The sequence below is a fragment of the Meleagris gallopavo genome, chromosome 17, assembly GCF_905368555.1.
Source record: "Meleagris gallopavo chromosome 17, MGAL_WU_HG_1.1, whole genome shotgun sequence".
Taxonomy (NCBI): Eukaryota; Metazoa; Chordata; class Aves; order Galliformes; family Phasianidae; genus Meleagris; species Meleagris gallopavo.
In genome coordinates, this window is record NC_139420.1 from 1,406,764 (window position 1) to 1,429,206 (window position 22,443).

A 22,443-nucleotide genomic window follows, 5' to 3' on the forward strand; every position below is an offset into this window, starting at 1 on the left:
GAGATTTTTTGTAGGTGTTGCAGAACAGAGATGAAATCTGAGCTCATGGAACTAATCTGTAAAACAGGAGTTAATCTAATGCCAATTTGCTGATCCATATAAAGCATGCATGTGCAGTATTTTGTTGTCTATATCCACAAGAGGAAGCAAACATGCAAAAAAGATGAAGCCCAAATGTATGGTAGCTGCAATCAGCCACTGCAGCTGCAAAGAATTTCCCAAGAAAGATGAACATGATAATCACAGTCCAGCACATTGACCTGTATGTTCTACTTAATGGATGTGCACAAAGCTAGCCTCTCCGATAAGGGAGACATGGAGCTGGAAAACATCCCTGGAAATCTGGAGGACTTTTAAGGTGAATAGGAGAAGGAAGAGAAAAATGTGCTTTTCAGGCTGTAATGAAAGATGGCTTTGGAGGAGGTGTGCGTGCCAGGAGCCTGAGGCAGGAAGCGGAAGGTAGAGAATTCAACGTCTTTGAACACTGACAAATCTCCTGGCTGTGCTTATGGTCTGACATAAGCATCTCCTCACTGACTGCATCAACACGAGGGTTATGCATCACTTTTGTAGCTTCATCACATTAGGTAAAGCTCACACCCTTTCTATCCATACGCATTTCTGCCTGCCTGGGGAGCTGAAGAACAGCTTCATACAATTACTTCATCTGGAAAGTGCACAAACACAAGTCATACTCTGTTTCAGATTATGTGATTTATGTCTCAGAACCACTTTTGTGTTTGCCTGCCGCAACCATTTTTTAGCCTGAGTTGTTGATTTCAGAGACTGCTATTTTGCTATCCGTCATCAGGGGTTTGGTCAAAGGTTTCTTCTGATCAAAATATTTGTCTTTGCAACACTCTCAGTGAGACATCCCCCTGCGTCCTTTGATGCAGTGTAGGAATGGCTGGAAGTAATAACACACATACAATTGGAGAGGTTTTCATACAGTGTGTTTTGGGAAGCTGTGGTATCTTTGGCAGTTTAGCCATCACACTTGTTAGGAGACAGCCAAATACAACACAGAGCTGTTGCTTTCTAAAAGCTATTTTATAAGAAGCGTAATTCATCACACTGATTCACTGCTCACACATTTGATGAGTAGACCATCAGCAACCAAACCAAAATAAGGGATCAGAGGCATTAGAATCTTTGGGTTTGCATTTCTTCACTGAATGCCGTTGTGTGCAGATCTCGGTGGTGGTTTTGCTGGTGACAGTAGTTATGTTGGTCATTCACATGATCTGCCACAAGTGGTAGCATTTGGGAGCAGGGAGGACCATTCATACTTAAGCTCTTAAGGTCTATGAATATACTTTATATCTAAAGTGATGATATTTTGAGGTTGAACTAAAGAATGTATGGAAAGAGTGGTGGGATCCATTTGCAGATAACATAAAAAGCAGATCCTCCTGCTTAAGGTACAGAGTTTCTGCCATGTTCCTTTAACAAGCTATGCACATGATGATTAAAAATCGTTTAGAAATGCGTTCTAATTTGACTGTGCTTATGAGCTTTCTTGTTTTAGCTGGGTAGATTTCTGTATCTGAATTTCCCTAAGGGAAACAGGGACTCTAAGCAGAGTTTAACTGAAACTTTAGCAATGAACATTTATAAAAATGGTCATTGTGTAGCTGATCACAAAAACTATACTTTATGCTAGAGTGCAGGTACCAGAGACTTTGGCATAACTAACAGTCTCCTATGCAAATATTCATAGTGGAAAAGCAATTAATCCCTTTCCAAAGGGCCAGTGCAAATCTTTCAATGGCACATAAGCCTGTTTTTGTGGGAGCAGGTGCTTAGCAAGCTCTGAGGATTGACACATGCAAATATCTTGAAATCAAATTTTCTAACTCTTACAAATTTGCTGTAAGTTCTGTATGCTGTGAATGTAGCAGTGTATTACATGGCACGTGAATGCTCTGTACGAGCAGAAATTCTGTACAGTCATCTCAGTCTGGAGCAGGACTGCATCAGCTTTAAGCTGGGGTATAACAAAGCTGTAACTGATGGTTTCCAGGTCTTCTTGCCAAGCTGCCCGTTTTGATCAGTCGTAGCAAGAGACCCTCATTGTATAAAAATTCTTTTGTTGAAGACAGCAGACAGGTTCTGTTCTGTCCTCGGAGACAGTGGCGTGGTGCCAGCAGCAGCAGCCAGCGATCCAAAGTGTTGTGTTTAATCACAAGATGAATTTTTCTTTTTGTTGCCTTTTCCTTTCAATATCACCAAGCATGACATGTTGTAAAACAGTAACACCAGTTGAACAAGGGTTGGCTAGCATCTCTGAGCCCCCTGGCTACGTTGATAGCAAAAATGAACATTTGGCTTGATGCACAGCCAATAGAGACTCCCAAGGAACCGGAGTAGGAAAACACACTTGTCAATGGATGGGCCATGCGCCTGGTGAAGGGGAAGCAAGAGGCACCAGGGTGTAAGATCTGTAGTTAGGGATCACTTTCTTTATTTCTTACGTGTTTTCAATGCTGACTCTTTCAACAGTGTGTCAGATACCTGAATTTTCAAGTGCTGGATCCGATCTGTTAATGGTCTGTGGTTCTCTTAGATGTCATTTATTTTAGTCCAGGCTGGCTGTATGCAAGTCAGTTTATAAAAGGAGATGGCAGTTGATCCAGATCAAGTTAAAGATGTGTACTCATCTTTCTGAACACAGTGACTGCAAGAGGATGTGCTTTGCACTGAATCATGTAAGAAAAATTACAGTTGTTTTTTTTTCCCTGAAGGATGATAATCGATTCAGACCATCTACAGCTGTGACTGGGTGAGCATCCCAGTATTCTCTTCCATGATGCAGAAATCTGATCATAGATAGGAGGATTTGTGGGGAAGAAAAATATCAGCAAACAACTATGTTTATTCATCTTTGTTGAAGGGAGTGCTGGCAGTGTTTGTGTGGCAGAGTTTGGTCTGGATGTAAGAACTGATCATTCTGCTTGGCAGGGTAAGGTATGTGAACTTCCAGAACCTGCTGTTTGAAGGATTATTAATTATATTGAAACTTCAGATGTGATCTCCTCTAACTACAATCTATCCTGTAAACTATGAATTTTATATACTTTAAGGTCACTGCTGCTAAAGACAAATGATAGAACTTTACAGTATACGGGGGAAGATAAGTGTGCCCTCAAGGCAGTGTTTCTTTAGATTAAGATTTGTTTGTGAGTTGGAATAGTTTTACTAGTATCTTCATCTCAGAGGTACAGATTTGTGTGTGCTCTTTTTAGTCCAAGTTGCATTTTATCGGCTTTTCACAGTCAGTAGAAGGGGCAAGCAATTATCAGTTAATCTACACTATGAATAATGTGTCTGCTAAAACATCAAGAACCATTGCATGGCTCAGCTTGATGCTGGTGCTAGTTTGTCAAGGCTGAATTCTCTTGAAAGCAGTTTCAGGTTGCTGTCTTGGCTTGCAGTTGGCTTTAATACCCATTTTACAGGGGTTGCTTCTGTCATTATTATCTTCTGCTGAAGATACTTGTGCAGTGAAACTGTTCTGTGGTTTTGATACTCCTGAGAAAAGATTACAGGAACTCAAGAGTAAAATGCACAAGTGCTTCTCGTGCACTGTGCTGCCATGGTTGTATGTCACTTTTCAAGCAGACACCGTGTGACAGCTCCCAGGGAAGCACCCTTGTAGGATTGAAATGTAAACCTGACACTTCTTCCCACCTACCTGTGCTTGCAGACCTGGGAGGGGTGGGACTGGACATGGTTGTGCATTTATGTAAATATAAAGTACTGAATAGAGATTGCAGGAAGAAACTGTAAGCAAACAGCTGTCTTTGCAAATTTAGTATTTATACTGAAGTTCAAATGCCTTGTTGTTTAGAGTATTATTTGCCTTGGGCACTGGCATACACAGTCACATTGGCTTAGGCAGTCGCGTTGGCTGAAAAGAATTCCCTCACTGCCTTTTCCACACAAGAGATTATTAAGTAGATAATAGCAACAATTGGCTTTTCTGATCTGGCCTTGACATGTGTCCCAAACACCTTCTTCAGCGTCCAGCTCAATTCTTTTCCACGGCAGCAGTGCTCCACCCCTGATTTACCATCATTGCCACTTATGCCCCACAGGAGCTTCATCCTCAGCTTGCTTTAAAAGATTCCTGTTGGGTAGCATGTACATTCTTTATACATGGGGAATGTTTCTTATCCATCAGTAGTGTGCAGAGTCTTCTGGAGTTACTAGACAGCTCCACTGAAGGAGAAAAGTTCAAAGCAAAAGTTATGTGAATTATGTGAGGATGTCTTTTTGATATCCAAGAGCCCAAAACCTTGTCTGACACACTTACTGGTTTCTGAACAGAATTTATAAGTTGTCCCAGAGCTGCTCTGCAGAAGTGGCTGCAGGGCAGGTGATGCTGGTGACCCACCTGGAGTTAGGGGAGGTGGTGAGGAATCTTCCACAGAGAAGAAGTTGTGCAGCAGTTTACTAGAAGGGTTGCTTCAGTGACTGAAATGAAAATACTTCCGTGTATTCAGCTAAATAGGTGAAGGATCTGCACTGCAGATACAGGAAGGTTCTTTCAGCACAACGTAGCAGTGATAACTGATTGACTAAAATGTGACAGTACAGAAACTGAAAATGGAGGGAAGGTACAGTGCTGTTTCTTTGCCTTTCACTGAATACACTGAGAATGCCATCATTACTGGAAGAAAAAAAGAAAAAAGAAAAGTAATATATGCCTTTTCTATTCAATGGGGAAAAAAAACGGTCATTGAAAAATTCAGAAATTTCCCAAACTCAGAATTTGCCAGAGAAATAATGAGCAAATGAATGTCATTTCTGATAAACCCTGTAGGTCCAGATGCAGCTCTTATCTTGCCTGCTTGCCTGTGCCAGTTTCTGTGCAGTCACGCTGCGGTTGCAGTGGATGTGAGGGCAGATGCAGCTCTGTGTGATAACACCTGCCTGCACCACAAGGCGCAGCGTTACAGGTAGCATCCAGCACAAAAACAAATGGCAGGCAAGAATTAAAAAATGTTCCGTTGTTTTGTTCAGCCAACAAATTCGCTACGTTCTAATACTTGAACAGCAAATGTCCTTGTCAAACAGGTCGTAGAACAAATCTTGCTTTTCTCTGCCTGCAAACCAGCGTAGCTCAGTCACTGATTCCTAAATGCTTGGGGCTGTACCTGGGGGCTCAGGCTGGTTCAGGACACTGGCGCGGCCACACCGGGGTGGCATTGCCATGCAGTGTGCCTTTGTGGGACAGCTGCAAATCATTTATTCTGCCGCCTGAGTCACAGTTTGGGAACCTTTAATCCAAAACAAATGCTGTAAATCGTCCCCTGTGGACCCAGCGAAGTCAACCGAGCTGAAGACAGATGGGAAATTACAGCAATTTGCAAGAGAGATGTTTCAGAGTGGTTCTGCCTTTCGTGATCTGTGCTCAGGGCGGGAGGCTGGGATTTTGCAGGCTGCTCAGTGCTGTGTGCTGTGTGTGCATGGTGGGCTGGAGGAAACACCAGTCAGCGTCCTCTAGCCCCTCACTGCGGGCTTTCATCTGTTTGAAGGGAGCTGAGCACTTCAAGTTATTTCTTTGTCTCTGGCTGTGCTGTTGTAAATGAGCAACACAAGATGATACGTAATCTGAACAACTCCATGCTTGCGTGTTTGTGAAGGCGTGCTTAGAATCGAGTCGAACGAGTAGGAAACAAAATCCTAATAGAAGTGGATCTGTTCTTCCCAGCCCTCTGCTCGGCCCTCCCAGTGGGCAGCACTGCTGGCAGCACAGCCGCGGCCTGCAGAGATGGGTGCTGCCCTGCACCCGGGCTGAGTGCTGCAGGGCTGCGGGCAGGGCGCTCCCTGGGCAGACTCAGGGCTGTTTCTGGAGCTGTTACAGTGCTCCTGGTTCACATTAACCCTGTGTTGTGCTGCTGCACTGCTGAAGTTTGTGGCAGGGTTCTGCTTTCTTGACATCTGTTGCTGTTCAGAGTGAGAATACTTTTTCAGCTCTGTGCACTGTATCTTTAGGATGACCATCTCATTATCTCAGGCCTTTTTTTTTCCATGACATTCACAAAATGTCCTTGAGAAGCGAAAGCCATAGTTATGTGAATTCGAGAGAAGCAGGAAACACTGAAGGAGGTGCTGCATATCAATTACCAGAGACCACAGGCAGATTTATTTCCTCATCTGGTGCAACCTAGCACTTCTACTTTTCTTTTTAGTAACCTTTTGAAGGAGGGCTATTTTCTGTATAGCCTTTGCAAATGGTGAGTTTTGCAATTCAGAAATAATAACAAGTCTTAAGTGTCTTTTAACTCGATGGAGATGAAAGCTTCTGTTCCTGGCTGGAAGGGGCGCAGTCGGACCACAGCCGCCTGGTGGCCCTGGGACTGTGGGCTGCCTGCAGCCCTGGGGAGGGGGACGAGGGAGCAGCACCCACTTCATGCTTTAAAGAGGCAATAGAGGGTTAAAGTGCCTGCGTGGGCAGCACTTTGTTTTGGGGAGAAAAAGAGAGAATCCAAACAATTTCAAAAATCAAAGTGAGTATTGTGAAAAGTAAACAGTGGCTGCCCCCCGGTGATCTGCAGCTCCACGCTTCCCCTGGCCTGTCTGGTATTGAAGAGGAATGTCAAAGTAATCCCAGAGCTGTAGGCATTCTCTAGTGTAAGCCAGAACCACTTTGCTTGTGGTATGTGATTTTCAGGAAATACTGGAAGGAGGGAAGAAGAGGAGGAGGAATAAGGGGTTAATTCAGAACAGCTCAAGCAGTTCATTATTTCCATTCTGCTGTGTTAGCTGGTTAGCAAGAAGTAAATATTCATATTTTCCTGAAGAGTAAAATGATGTATCCTACTCTTTAAATTAAATCAAGGGACAAAACAAACAGGCAAACAAACAAAATCCAAACAACAACAACAAACAAACAAAAAAGAACAACCAAACCCAAGTGGATGAACTTGAACAAAGTTCTGGAATAAGGGTTTTTTTTTAAAGTACACATGGAAATACCATTGCTATTGGAAGTGGTGGAAGAACTCCACAGACACAACATCATCCCACAGTTCAGATCTGTATCCAAACCTCTTGCTTGTCAGTTTGGCCTGGAAATTTCTCAACAGTTAAATCATAAGATGCTTGATGCTTCTCATTCTGGTCCCAGCTGGGAATCTGGAAAGTATAATGCTTAAGCTGAGTATTCACTTTGATTCTTGGAAATAGGAACAAGCTTTTGGTTTTTTTTTATTTTTATTTTTATTTTTTTTTTCCTGAATTGATCTGCGTGTAGCATATTGTTAGCAGATGGTGACACATATGCCATTTGCATACTCTTCTATTTTGGTAGAGGAGCTGCTAATTGTCCTGTTTTGGCTCAGGAGTATATTAAGCGTATTAAGTGTCTCTAATGCATCTCAGGTAATTATAATCCTGACTTGTGTTGCTGAATTATGGCAACATAGTTGGAAGATTTTTGGTGCATTCAGGTCCAGTGCACAAATACATCTCTTCTGATAACTTTGTGGTTCTTTCAAATAAACATCCCCCCGTATCACAAACCTATAGACTTTTAGTGAAATCTGAGGTATTAACAAGGAAAATGACAAAACAGCTACCCAGTGTCCACTGCAGTATATGAACAAGGTGCTCTCTGTCTTTGGAGGTGGTGGGCTTAGAGTAGAGCAAATAATGCACAAATTATTTTCACATCCATGGCTGCCACTGAGGTTCCCCACCTCGGTGCATTTCAGAATGCATTGACAAGAAATAAATCTGTATTCTAGGTTGAATCCCATTTTCCTGTCTCTGTAATCAAGATTATATCTCTAAGGATGTTTTCTAAGCCAAGTAATTTTGTTTTCTGTCAACGTGAATTGAATACCTGTGCTCCAAACCAAATATTGGAAGACTCCCTTTATGCCTTTCCCATGCTGCCAGAAACATTTAGACCTAAGATGCTGCTGCCGTGTTTCATCACTTAGATAAAAAGCCAGTTAATATGATAGTCATTATGTATCTTAGTTTTTCATTGCTCCTCCAAAGCATTTTTGTCTTTGCTAGGTGCTATAATAAGGTTTTACCTGCAGGAGAAGCTGCCTCCAGAAGGCTGCCCGAATGCTGTTGGGTGAGCAGGGGCATTGCTGCGTGTGTAGACAGGAGAAGCTCAGGACTCAGGCTTGGCTTGTGCTGTTAAAACTGGAAACCTGTAATCTAAGCTGAGGGACACCATTGTTTAATTGTCTGTGAAGAGTCTGATTCTGCTTCTATCTTAGTGTCTCTCTGGTTGCCGATTCAGAAGTGCCTGAGGGATGTCCTTGCATGCAGCAGCAGTAGCACCATGGGCTTTTGCTACACGAGGACTCGTATTTTGCTGCTGAGCTTCTTAATCTGCTGCAGGATAATGGCAGGGAAACAAGAAGAAACAGAGCCTGAAAGTTACTTAGTGATTTTTTGGGAGACTCAAGGAAGGAGAACAGCTCCATATAAAGAGATGATAGGCTTCGAATAGAGAGGTGCAGAAAAAGGCTGTTCAGACACTGCTGCTCCCTGCCCAAAACTAGAAAGTAGAGTAGAGATGATGGTATTACTGGGAAAGGGTAAAGATGATAACAGCTGATGTTTCATGTTTCTTCATCTTGGTGAATGCAGGTGGAAGAATGCATTTTATTTTGTAACAGTTCCACTGCAGTGAGCAATGTCGCTTTGTTTCATTACTGATATTGAACCCTTGGTTTTGCTTTTAACCTTTGCTTTTTTGGTTTTAACACACATCTCTTTCTTTCAATATAATCCTATATGTTTGCTTACTGGCTTGTGTGTCCCACCACCCTCTGCTGGAAGGAACAAGGATTTTTCAGCTGTTGCTTTGTGCCCCAGGCACCTCGAGTCCTGCAGCAGAAGTGGGCTGTGCGCTGGTGTGGGAGAGGCCCAGTTCTCCCTGCTGTTACTGGCATCCATCCAGCAGAGAAAAGAGTGGTATATGGAGGTTTGGTGTATAAAAGGCTGTTTAATTTCAGGACAGTGCATGGCCGGGTGAGGCGGTGAGCATAGGGTCTGTGATAGCAGGGTGCTGAACTAGATGACTAGTCCTATTCTGTTTTGTTACCTTGACCACCGTTGTTAGGTCCGTAGATTTGAGGATTAATAGTGTTGCCAAAATAGACTGACTCACTGATGGTTCTCCTCTGATGTCCTGCCTGGAAAGGTGGCTGGTACCGGCTGCTGGCTTGGGAAGGGGTAAACACCCCGAAGCAGGTAGCCAGAGGGAGCTTTCTTCCTCAGAATGGTTTCTTTTCTAGACGAAAACATAGAGCTTGTCTGTCATTTTTATTTTCTAACATCTCCGCCCAACTTATTTTTTTCTTAAATTCTTCATATCTTAAGGCCACTTTATACCAACTATGTAAATACTCTTTTTCCGTGTAAAATGTCATGCTCCCAGTTCACATTTCCATAAAACTGCTTTGGGAGGGTATCCCAGAGAGAAGTTACAGATGAGATTCTAAGATAGGCTTTTGTTTTACTGTTTTGTGTCTGTTTGTGTATCTGATATATGAGAATGGTTATACTCTTCACTTTATCTTCTTTATCTCTTTGCTGTAGAGATACCTCTATGTCTTTGTTTTGTTCATCTCTTCTGTAGAATATGAAGTCTCTAATCTTTGTAGTTTATACAGGGAAACCTTTCAATACATGCTGTAATTCTGTTGCAGTGTTTAGAACTTTTCAGATGAGATCTCAGACAAGGACTGGCTTCCTTCCCCGTACAGGCAAGCTGTTGTACAGATGAAAGAACCTGCACCACAGCTCTGAAACATGTTATTCAGGCCACGGACAGGTATTGTTTCCAGATTTCAAAGGCAGTACATGATCCAGACAAGACTGCAAGAACCCCTAGTCTTAATTAGCTGTACATTTCCTGAACAGCTCTCTCAAGTCATGGCAGAAACGTAACAGCCTTTCAGGATTTTCATTCCCCTCCTTTGTACAAGGCTCTCTAATGGCCCCAGCAGTGCGAAGAGCAGCTTTGTGCTGTAAAGTCACTTTGGATGTGTATCTTGTAAGAACGTGTCCAGGCTGCTGGGTCCATCTGTCTCCACTGGAATGATTGTATGGCTTCCAGACTTGAAGATGATGGTGTTATGGTTGTTCCTATGGTCATGTCACTCAGTGTTGGCTATTGGTATTGTTCCTATTCCATATTTCTTCCTCATCAGTTCACATGACAGTAATGTCTTTTCTTAGATATTTAGGGACACTTAAAAAGGGAGAAAAGGAACATGCTCCAGAGCTTTCAAGTAGCTTTGTGGAAAACGTAGAGTGTATTTTATTTTGGGAGTGATGTATAGCCCAGATAAGACTTTTCACCAAGAACCATTATATCTCAAGTTGAATTTTTAATTGATTTAGCTCCTCTGATCTGTACTTTGCCAGACATGAACCACTCACCTTTGGACTGAGTCCAGGGTGTAATGGAAAGTTCTCTGAAACCTCATCAGCTTTTGTTAAACCTGAGTGAATTTCAGCCCAGCACATTTCTTGTGAATAATTAAACAGTTAAGCAGCTGATGGATTTGAACCTCTGGCTCCAGTCAGCTATATTTCACAAGGAATGGGCTTGTGAAATTCATAGTGTTTTTTATGGGTCTTCTTTTGGCCTCCTGGATGGATAACTGCATCATCTGGCAACCCAGAGTGGATGTTTTTCCATCTCCCACTCATTACCAGCATGAGCTGCTCCATGTGGCACTCCTCTCATCAGTTTCTGCTTCCCAGTGGTAAATTCTCCAGTATTTATTTCTCCTTTTCCCCTTTTTATGTAACATTCGGAGTTGTTATCCTTTACTTTAATATCACTTTCTATCAGTACAACTGCTGTAGTCACAGCGAGGGTGTAGTGCTATGGCAACAGTGTATTAGCTGCAATCTTGCCAATGAGTAAGACACAGCGCAGCAATCAGATGATTTATCAAAATCTGCTGTGCAGAACTGAGCAGTGAGCTGGTGGCCTGAGCTATCCCAGAACCTGCCCATCTCTTTCATGTTGGTTGTGATACTCAGACACGTTCTCTGCTGACAGTCTCCAGCGATGCCATTTTAAACCTGACTTAGCACCTTGCAAAATATTTTTAGATGTGCAATAATCTCCCAGCTATCTTTGGTAGTGAGCAAAAATGGAAAGCAAGCATTTTTTTTCTGTGACTTTTCCACAAAGGTACTTTCTGTGATTTCAGGGCAGGAGAGAACATATAAATGGAAGAAAATAAAAAAAAAAAACCTCCTGGAGTGGAGAACGTGAGAGATTAGATTAGATTAGATGTGTTAGATTTCCACTGCTAGATGCTGTGAGCGCTGCCCTCCACCATGGGGTACCCTGAGCTCCAGCTGTGGACGCAGGGTGCAGCCGTGTGCCTCTGTCCCACGTGCACAGCTGCAATGGGCACTGCAGCACCGTATGTTTGTTACACCTTTGCCCAGATGTGGCAGTGATAAGAAATCCCTTACACAGATTTTACATATGCAAATGTGTAGATGCTCCTCGGCATCAGAGTTTGGCCAGAAGCTCCTAGAGGGGTATTGAGCAAGAGCAGGCTGCTGCAGATGTAAGGACACGGAAAGTTTTCAGTGAGACTGGTACCACTGCTTAGACAATTCTGTTTGCTTGTTGCCCCCTCATACCTAATTAGTCCCCAGTTCTACTTGCATGCAGTGAATCAGTGAGTTTGTATTACTGTTGTCACCACCCTAATAGTAGAGGAAGGTGATTTGAGTTATATTATTCATGCTGTAAGCCCGTGCCTTGTGATTTGAGTGGACATTGTTTTGTTGCATACCAGCATACTGAAGTCAATTATCAGGTGCTGCTGAACAGTTAAATAGGCAGTCCTTAGAGTCTTCTTATTAGGTGTGAGTATTCCAAGTTTGGATGTCTGTATGCTTGAGATTCCCACATCTTCCTCATCCCCTTCACAGGCAGATCATACCATCTCTCTGCTATGAAGAGGAGACCTGTAGGCTCCTGCTGCACATTCTGCTCCATGCCTCTGGCTGCTCAGAAGCACCCAGCAGAAGAGCAGAAAGGATTATTTGTTGTTTAATTTAGCAGAGGAAGGCAGTTGGTGATGCATGAATTGGTCTGACACCTATCAAGTTTTGTGATCTTATTTGTTAATCTTTTTAACTTTCTGTTTTATTAGGGTAGAGTTTCAAGAGCAAATAGGATAAATGAGATTAAGTCTGCCACCCCAAATTACTCCCCTCTGAGTTACGAGCAGATTCACTCTGTCGAAGAAGTATAATTATGAGGAAAATGCTGCCTGTGTAATTGTGTGCTTCGTTCAGAAGAACTTGAGATCCGTAATTATCCACACTGTGCCAGTGTGCTGCGTGCTGGCACTTCATTTCAGCTGTAAACAAAACCATGGAAGGTTTCTGTCCTGCATGCTTACAGAAGTAGCACAAAGCAGCATGGCTGGAATCGCACTGTTATCCATCAGGGCTCCTGGTTCCATTGTGGGATCTAAATTAACTTAGAGCATCGACAGTGCTGTGCCTTTGAGAAGTGCTGGTGTGGTTACCTGGAGGGTGGTTGTTGATTGTGGGGTGAGGAGCACCACCTGTGTGGAGCAGTGTGTCTTTGCAGCTGTAGAAGCACCAGGTGAGGCAGGTGTAGCTGCTGGGACACAGGCAAGTCCCTGCACACCCCATTGCTGGTCCCAGCACTTAACTTTTCCGTAGGCATTGCCTTTGAGTTCTGCAGCTGATCCAGCAAGTGCAAGGCGCTGTTTCCTTGGCTGTGTGATTCCATGGTGAGATGAGTTGGTGACACAAAGACCATCGCCTCTTGAAACCTTGGATTCGCCAGCAAACCAAAGAAAGCTTTGAATCCGTGTGGTGTTTATCTGAATTCATAACAGCTTCCATTAAGAAAAGCCTATGAAAAGTTCATCTGGGTTTGTCCCAGAGATGAGTGTTATTGCGGCTGGGAGCAGCTCTCCCAGAGGAGGAAATACACAACGAAGGCTCACTGTAGGGCCTGTCTGGACGTTTCTGCAGCTTCCTTCTCGGGGCAGTACAGAAGATCAGATGCCAGTTTTGCCTGATGGGTTAGCATTAAACCAGCCTGCCAGACATGGATTACAATTTTTGTTACTTTGGCTAAAACTGTGTGTACATTAGAGGAGAAGGATAGAGAGGATGCATCATGTTTTGTGAGTCCTATTAGCAGTTTGATTTTCTCTTTCAGACCATTTTGCAGTTATGAGTCAGGACTTGATCTCACATCTGTTTTTATCGATCAGCCCAGTTTACAAATGAGGCCTCTTCTGACCCATCTAAAATTTTATGTAATATCTAATACTGTATAAACATTCTGGGAAGGAAAAATGGAAGGATGGTGCACAGACCTTCTGGCTAGTATGTACAGTGACTCACTCTATCCTTCATTTCAGCTTCCATGAAGTATTTTCAGACACAGTGTTTACACATTAAATGAGCTGTTTAGTTTAGCTTATGGCTCAAGTTTTTCACAGTATTTTGATGTATTTGTTGGGAACATGACAAAGGGAATAACAAATGAGAACGTTAACTCTTCCTTACATTAATCATCCGAGGGAGTCTCTCATATAATCTTTCTGTGAATTAGCAGCTATCTGTAAGAAAAAATCTCTTGCCTGCTCACAAAGAAATGGGAGAAAATGTGCTGTCCTTCTAATGCTGGCCACAAGAGCACACGTGTTTAACAGTGTCTCTTCAAGGTCGGTAACACCATTCTCAGCTGTTCAGAACAGCACATCAGTAGCACAAGCAGTGCGAGTTAGATCTGGGAGAATGTTGGGTGTGCATTGTTGTTTTTTTTTCTCTCTGCAGGCTTCAGCCTGGCAGATGGCCCGATTCAGCTGTAGATGTAACTCAGGCAAAATGTGATCCGGAATGCGTGTGTTAATGCTTGGTTTATGTGTATGGTGGCAAGGTGCTGCTGCTGACTGGCTTGAGCAGTTTGCCAGGGTCCCCGCTGGCAGGGCAGGAGGGAACTGAAAGAGAAATAAGTTTGCTGTAGTGCGTAGCAGTGAGCTTTAGAGAGGCTGTAAATGGCTGAGTGAGTAAATGCTGCATTTTATTGGACCCAGTTACCTGTCTTGGTCCAGCCCTCCTCTGCATTGGGAAATGATCTTTGCAGTTAGAGCAGCTGTCCTGTAACTAACAGGCATTTCTCCAAGCTCTTTCCAAAGTCGTCTTGTTTCTCTCCTTGTCCTTTTGTCCTCCCCAGTTACATGTGCTGAGTGTGCTGTGTCTTTCTGTGTTTTGGAACAGTACTCTCGTGGCAGTTGCCATTCACTCTCTTTTCAGCATTCCCAGGTGCTGCAGCCACTGGCAGAGCTCATGCTCTGTCCAAATTCCCACCAGGGAGGGGTTTTGCAGTGTTGGTTTTGCTTGTTATTTAGACTTGGAAACCGCTCAGGAAGATTCTGTGGGACGTGAATGGCCTTTGCATTGTTCCTGCTATGGTGATCAAGGGTGTAAGAGTCCTGTTTTGCTTTCTGCCAGATGAGAACTGGGCACTGTCTGTAACCAGGCAGTGTACATGATAAACAGAAATGCAACAATAGCATGCAGCTTTTACACAGAGAAGCAAAATGCCAGGTTGCAAATAAAGCAATAGGGTTGCAAAGCCCCCCAAGCCACGTGAGCAGCTGGAGCTTTCTGTGCTCTGGAACAAAGCGTCTTTACAAAGGGCGGCTGCAGCGTACTGTGAATTGCTGAAACTGGCAATTGAAATTTCTGATGTTAAATTGTGAATCTGGCTGAATGGCTGGTGGAGAGTGGATGAGACTACTTTTGTGATGGAGGCGAATGGGAAGAAACTGCTTGATACAGCCAAAAGAGCCCTCACCTGTAATTTTTCTCCTCCACAGGTGCCCCTGGCTGACAAAAGCCATCTCCCCAGCCATCCCGGTGTACAATGGGCTCGTGTTCTTGTTTGTGCTGGCGAACTTCAGCATGGCTACTTTCATGGACCCTGGAGTTTTTCCACGAGGTAACAGAAAATGGGTCTGGTGGGTGCCCCTCCCCCCCCCTTTTCTCTGATAATCTTTCTTGTAGATTTTTAAGTTGTTTATGTATTATCCTTTACCCTCAGCTGGCAGTAGAGGCGATATAGTAGAAAGAGCTTCTGAGACTTCCCAGCTTCTGAGTTGGGAGGTGTCAGCTGTCCTTGCACTCCCTGGGGCTGGCAGTTGAGGGTACAGTGCTGCACAGCATCGTTCTCCTTTGAGCAGCTCTCCTGATTGATGTGATTCCAGTTGCCATCCCTGTGTCATGCTGGCATGTTGGATTCAAGTTGCTGTCTTCACAATAGGAAGTTGAATGTAGTGGAGGGGAGAGGCTGAACTTTCTGAAACATCTTCATCAAAGCAGACTTTCCTTCCAAAAAGCCTTAAAACAAATGCGTAAGCATTGAATGCTAGAAAAGGTAATGATTAAGGCTTGCTTTAGAGTGTCTAAAAATGTATACATTTAAAAGATATCCCTGCTTGAATTAGTATGGACGCACAGCTGATTAAATAGGATAAAGATCGCTCTGCTAATGTAATGGGAAACACAGAGGAGCTCTCTCTTTTAACACAACTTAATGAGAGAATTATCACCTAATTTTATCTGTCTTCCAATAATTATTCTCATGCAGTTTGCATCAGAACTGCTCTAGGCAGTCTTGCCAAACAGGTGGATCTGTTTGCAAGGTGTTCTTGCTCACCTCTGTTCTGTGAATATAAAAGCTATTTTGAATTGCCATTGCACCTGACAAGAACAAGATACCTGTCCTGCCAGCCTCCATGAATAGTGAGTGCCAGGATTCTCCAGGTAGCGGGCATAATGATGAGCATCTGGTGTCCTTCCCTCCAGCTGAGCCCTTTGAACCTCTGAGCAATTATGCAGCACTCCAGCAAAGGAAATAATTGTGTGCAGGGGCAACATGTAGTCATTTGTGCAGGATGATGTGCATAAAGGTACAAACGTATACTAGTGAGATTTTCAAAAATGTAAGCACGTAGAGCTTTTATCTAGTTTCTTGCATTTTTCAATTCCTCTCTCTCATCAGACATAACCACACTTGAATATGCTATGAGTGTGAGGTTATTGATGGCATCCACACTCTTTGCCTTCAGTAGGAGGAACACTGGAACAATGTTGTTCAGTTTGAACATCTCAGTTTGAGAATCTAATATCTTTGTACAGTGTGCTTTCCTCAGAGAGGAGCTTGCTGACTTACTGTGCCCTAGTGTGATCAGGACTGAGCATATTGTAAATTCATGCCTTCCTTTAGACTTCTCTAACTTCCTCTTGCCAACAAGCTCCTTAGTTTGGTCTTTGCATTTAAAGGAGAAAAAGATATGGAGATCAAATGGAAACTTTGAAATATTCATAGCATCATTAAGGTTGGGAAAGACTGCTAAGATCATCTAATCCAACCATCAATTAATTCTTATCAGCTTCTTCTAATTCCCAGTTCCTTAACACAAAGGAGTCAGGAGCAAGGCGGAGTCCCTACAGCTCGCCTTTCTTCCATCCCTTTCTGTTTACTTGTGGCCGCAGGCTTATCTCCCTGTGCTCTGCATGCACTTGGTCTGAAAGAGGTTGGGAGTAGGGAAAACACAAGAGAGATGGGAGTCATAGTTAAAGAAAATGAGGGGGTAAAAGTGTAGATGTGTGAAGGAAGCAATCTGATAAGGAAAAGATGGGAAAGACTATAAATACCATTGCTGGGAGGAAAGGGGAGCAGATGTTATTTCAGATCACAAGTGTGCATGCTAAAAAAGCTATCGCTACCCCACACCACCCACAGAGCTGCAACCCAAGGAGTTCAAAAACTGTAGGAGTGATTTAAAATGATACATGATGGATCTGTTTGCTTTCTGCTGTTGAAATTACAGATTTAATCTTGGTTTTCAAGCTTTTTAGCACATTCCCGATAGTTACAAATTTACTTTAAAAACAAAATAATAGAAAAGCAATGCAAAAACAGAGTCTTAAGAAATGGCAGGATTCCTTTAAGGAAGTTGCCAAAAATCATGAGACGTGTTATAAAACCAGGAGATTTGGTTGCCTTTTGTCAGCAAATAACACTGAAGGAATCTGAGTGGTAAGGTACTGACCTCTACCAATGGCTTCTTGTGCTCAGATCACCTGAAGCTGGTAATAAGGACATCTCCAGCTGTATCATTTGAGCTTACAGGTTCTCTGGCATGGGGGGAAGTAAGCCCCCTTTTTCTTGTATTACTGAACAGGACCTAAATTAACCTCCAGGATCCATTACTTATTTATTCTTTTTTTTATTTTGCTGGCTCTCTGAATGATCCTGAGATGAGCCAGGACTTGCTCTGTGCAATTGAGCTGCCAGTAATGCACTGAAATGATTGAGAAGAAACGGAAGTCACTGAAATTGAGACTGCCCTGACAAATCTGATTTACAGTCTGAGTTGAGTTTGCTGATGTTTGTTGCTGGCTAATTATAAATTCCAACTACAAACTGACTTCCAGTATTTTTAATGTGAATATTCTATAAATACTTTTCAGTTGTGTGTCAATTCTGCCAGACTGATGTGTTTATACAAGCATATACCACTGTGCATAGGTATGTACAACTTACTGACTTTTTGACCGCATAGTCAGTATTTTTACAAGTGTTTAAATGGTGTGACCACTGTCGTGCCTTGTTTTCCTATGCCCACACATGTTTTGTACAGCATGGACTGATTTGAAGCATTGAAGAACCCAAAGATTGTATTAATAGAAGTGCCCCAAGGGATTTAGAGTCTGGCTCCCACTGACTGTCAGTGATCGTTTATGAAGGAAAATTGTAGGGAGCAGTGCCAGTACAGCAGTCTGCTTCCATGCACAAACATTAATCCAGAGAATATTCTTGCAAGGTAAATATTGTAGCTGAGCCAGATCCCAGACTCATCTAAGTGAAGAGAAAAGCTCCTTGTGAAGTTGGTGGAAATCGGATCATTTTAGTAGGGCTAACACATTTAGAGAAGATTTAATATAGAACAGCATGACAGTTATTGATGCTCCACCGGGATAATATCATGAATTTCCACCTAATTTGGAGTCTGCAGCTGCACAGCAGTGTTTTACCAGGTGTTAAGTAGAGTTTAACTACTTACGTAGTCTCTGTCAAAAGGAAACAAATAAAGATTACAGGAATCTAAAATAAAAGATGAGCTTTTGTGAACATCGTTCTTTCCTTTTCTTCCCAAGATGCATTCTAGACTGGCTTTTATTTTTTGCATTTATTTTTAAATGGCCTCTTTTTTTAAACAGCAGCACTTGGTTGAGACGATAAGCCATCCACCCACTGGGTTGTCATTAATAAGATGACTCTGCCATATTGTCCTCCCCATCTTATTAATGGCAAAGAGAGGCTAAATAACTTATCCCAAGGTCACAGAGTGAAAAAATCAGAATACAGGACTTGATGACTTCCAGTCCTGTGCTCAAATCGCTGGATTGTACTGCCTTTGAGAGAAGTGAGATCATCCCAGTTATGTACTGCTACTAAAGTAAGAATATTCGGGGTATGCTATGAAGAAGTGAGCAGGAGATATGCTATAAGAAAGCAGACCTGGTGCCAGGGCTCATTGCAGCACACAAATTGCTTCTCACTGTGGCATCAGGCTCCCAGGAGTAAAAGGGGTGGTGGTGGACTGGCACTGGAGCACTTGACAAATTATCACATGCGGTCATCTGGGTTGGTTTGGAGGTTTGAGCTAACAAAACCTTATTTTAATATCTCTTAATGTAATTTCTTGTGATTTATGTGCTGGTAAGCTAGCATTGAGTTAATCTTAAATTGCCTTCTCAACAGGGGCTTGAATGATTTCTTGATTTCTGTCTCCTCTTTGACTCTAGTTTGCATCTCATCCCATCCATTCTGCCTGTAACTGTTGGCTAAGATAAGACTCAAACACTTCTCTTTGTCCAGGCTCTGGACTGGCTGCCTGGTGCTCCCATGGGAGTTGCCTCGGGTGCAGAAACAAGCCCAGATCACTGATATGTTCAGCAACCAGGACAACCTGTTCTGACAGTCCATCACTTCCACCACTCTGTTTCTCTGACAAGCCCAAGAGCACATGCAGTGCCCCTGTATCCAAGGCGCTGTCTGGATTAGATATTTTATCATTGCTCTCTGTTATTTCCAGTAACTTTTAGTTTTGCATTGAGCAGCAGATGAAGATGAAGATAAAGACGATGACTTCCGAGCTCCACTCTACAAGAATGTGGAGATTAAAGGAATCCAAGTACGGATGAAATGGTGTGCCACCTGCCACTTCTACCGTCCTCCACGCTGCTCTCACTGCAGCGTCTGTGACAACTGTGTTGAGGTAACAGTGCTGTTGATTGTGTTGACTTTGGCCCAGTGGTGGGGTTGCACGTACATGCTACTGGAAATGTGCAGTTGGGTCCTTCCCCCAGTATTTCAATTCTTGGAAGTTCCCAGCTCTAACCTTGGTGATGGTCTTCTACTGATCAGTACCATTTGAAGCACAGCCTTCTGTTATGTTGTATGTTACATATGCAGTATTGTTTGATGTCAGCTTTGTTGCTGATAATAATTAGGTTAAAAAGTTTATAATCCTGGCTGTGTCTTCCTGGAGGTAGCTTAGGGATCATGATTGTAAAAAAGAGGAGCATTTATGGAGAGGTGAATGGGAGCATTTATGGAGAGGCAGAGCTCAGGAGAGCAGAAAGTTCAGGGTGAACTATTCTCACTTGTGTGTTTGTCCACCAATGTGGGCACCAGTTTGTTTGAAATTAAGTGATGAGCCATAAGATCACGGGGGATGTGTGGAAATCAAAGTCAGAATTCTGTGTGTAATTCTACACTCAGTGGAAGGGCTCTATGTTTACTTCAGCACCTCAGCTTGGAGCATGAACTCAGTCATGCTTCTAATGTTGTCCCTCTGAATTATAGGGCTTTCATGTTTCTTAATAACCCTGGGGTCTTGGTAAAGCACACAGGATATTTAAAAATAACCCCCAGATAGTAAGGAGTGCTTTTGGGCTATAGACATCTCCTAAAATTCTAAGTACAGAATGCTGTATCCACAGTACTTGTGTTGCCTGGGGGCAGTTTCTATAGCTAAGCTAAAAATTCCATTTGTTAAGGATCATTTCTGATGCAAGGTCTTTTTTTTTTTTTTTCCCAAATAGAAATGTGGTTTTTTTAATGTGTCTAAAATATATTCAGCTGTGCCATTAAAATGAAAGGGACTGCTAATCAGACAGCAAAAAATACTGGTATCAGCTAGAATGCTATATACACCATCTTTGTCCTAATCCTCTTTGCCAAAAGCAAGGGAATAGTCCCAAGGAAAGCTGCACAGTTGCTTCTGTGAGAAAGGCTGACAGGGTTTATCTTGTGTCAGTGATTTTCTCCTTCAGGAGAAAATCCTTAAGGAGGATGCTGGATCTGAGAAGATGGAGAGAAAGGAGCTACTGAAGTTCCTGGGTGGAGGAGAATAGCCACAACTATTTGTTCGTTGTCACACAGTTGCATTAGACTGCTGTGTATTGTTAAATAGAGGTGGATTTTTTGGAGAAAACCTGGCTCATATATTCCTAGTTTTAAAACAAATGTTTTCACTATTTCTAGATTCTAAGGACTGTTTAGATGATAAAGTTCTCAATTATCCCATAGAATTTCTTTCTTCTCCTCTCCCCAGTGGCTTAGCATGAAAATCCATTTTCAAGAAATGATGTTTTCTCAGGAAAAGATTGCCCAAAACCCAGTGGTACAAACACTTGCGATTTCGTGCTGCCATAGGGCCTCCAGGGGAGGCAGTTCTGCTGCAGAAATGAAAATGAGAGGGAATCCAAAAGTAACCCAAATAAACCAGCGGAACACAAGGTGACTGCCTACTTCTCAGGAGGATTTATTGATAGTCAGACTAGTTCAACGCTTCTGATTCTTCTGGTGGGCAAGAATGAAACTCTGCTTGTATAATTAAATTATGATTGCTGTGAAGAAATATAGGCAGAAAGCATTAATAACTTCTGAATCAATAAATAGTGATCTCAAACAGCATACTTTATTGATTCTTGTAATGTTTATTTCTATTCACCTGTCTATTCCACAAGAGCTTGAAGACAGTGAGAAGAGTGACTTTGCTGGCTGTTCAGTGTGGAACGCATTCAGGGTTGGAATTCACCTCTTTTCTCATTCAGTCTAGAATGTGCTATGAAAGTTCTTAGCCTGAATATAGAACTTTTTGAGCCAGTTTGATAAAAATAACCTAACAACAAAAAATGACAACGCTTGCTGAAATAAAATCAGTTGAAACCCGAAGCCTGCTGTGACCAGATGGACTGAAAAATAAATCCATGACAAAAGTAGTCGGACTTTTTTTTCTTTACTGAAGCATTCACAGTGGGTATTTATATAGTTTCATAATCTGTAGATATTTTAGGCAGCGTACAACCAGATTCACATCATAGGCATATGCTGGGTCAGCATTTCTAGCATAGCCTGAAATGATCCTTATTAAATCACCTCTGGCATTTTCTGATGTGCTCTGAGAAAACTGATCGATTTCTTTTATTTAGTAAAGTTTTGGTAAATATATTGGGCAAAACTTACAAATATGAAAATTTGTAGGAACCTGCTTTGTGGAAAAGTATTTTTCTTGAAGCTTGCTAATTAAAGTTCAGCTACATATAAATATAGAAATGTCAGGGAGAGAATTCTGCAGCCAATGTTGCATCTTCAGAATACTATAGGGTATGATAGCTTCATTGTAATTGACTCCTCATGTGATGGATGATTAAAAAGAAATCAGTGCATCTGCTGCCAGCGGATAAATGGCCTGTTTTATGTTGCAACGTGTTCTCTTAACTCTATGAACTCTCAAGTACCTCTCCATTCATATATAAAGAAGCCATTTTGTGCAGGGAAGAGCCTTATAAAGAGACTGTACCTGATTTGTAAAGCTTCAGATCTAGCTTGATGTGATTTTACATGACGACAGTTTGGATTTACCTCTAAGAAAAGCTATTTCCTTTCACTGTTTGGATATTGTTCCCTGTCTCTCCCTTTCTTTGCAAGGATTTTGACCATCACTGCCCATGGGTCAACAATTGCATAGGACGGAGGAACTATCGCTATTTTTTTCTCTTCTTGCTGTCCTTAAGTACGCACATGGTTGGAGTATTCACCTTTGGCCTGATTTTCATATTGAACCACATGGAAAAGCTGGGAGCAGCTCATACCACCATTACGTATCCTTCTTCTTGGTCTTCAGAGACACAAGGTGGCCTAGAGGAAAATATGAAAGAGTGGATATGAAGGTTTGTCTTCCTGGAACTGGTGCAGGTTTACTTCTCTCCTGATTCCTGTTGCTCCTCCCCTGTAAATGCTTAGGACAATTCTTTCTCTCTACTTTTCTGATGTGTGGTTACCCCCAGTGCTGTGCC

The 22,443-nt window shown here is 42.5% G+C and overlaps 1 protein-coding gene across 4 annotated transcripts in view; it reads left to right on the top strand.

Moving 5' to 3' along the window:
- Positions 1 to 22,443, top strand: part of ZDHHC8 (zDHHC palmitoyltransferase 8) — a 91,068-nt gene that overhangs the window by 49,599 nt on the left and 19,026 nt on the right. For 2 of the 4 annotated variants that reach the window (XM_085238128.1, XM_085238129.1), the window contains exons 2-4: positions 14,886 to 15,007; positions 19,198 to 19,355; positions 22,076 to 22,248. In XM_085238128.1, the coding sequence (XP_085094254.1) occupies positions 14,886 to 15,007; positions 19,198 to 19,355; positions 22,076 to 22,248 (453 nt within the window). The other 2 variants (XM_085238130.1, XM_085238131.1) reach the window with 2 other exon arrangements.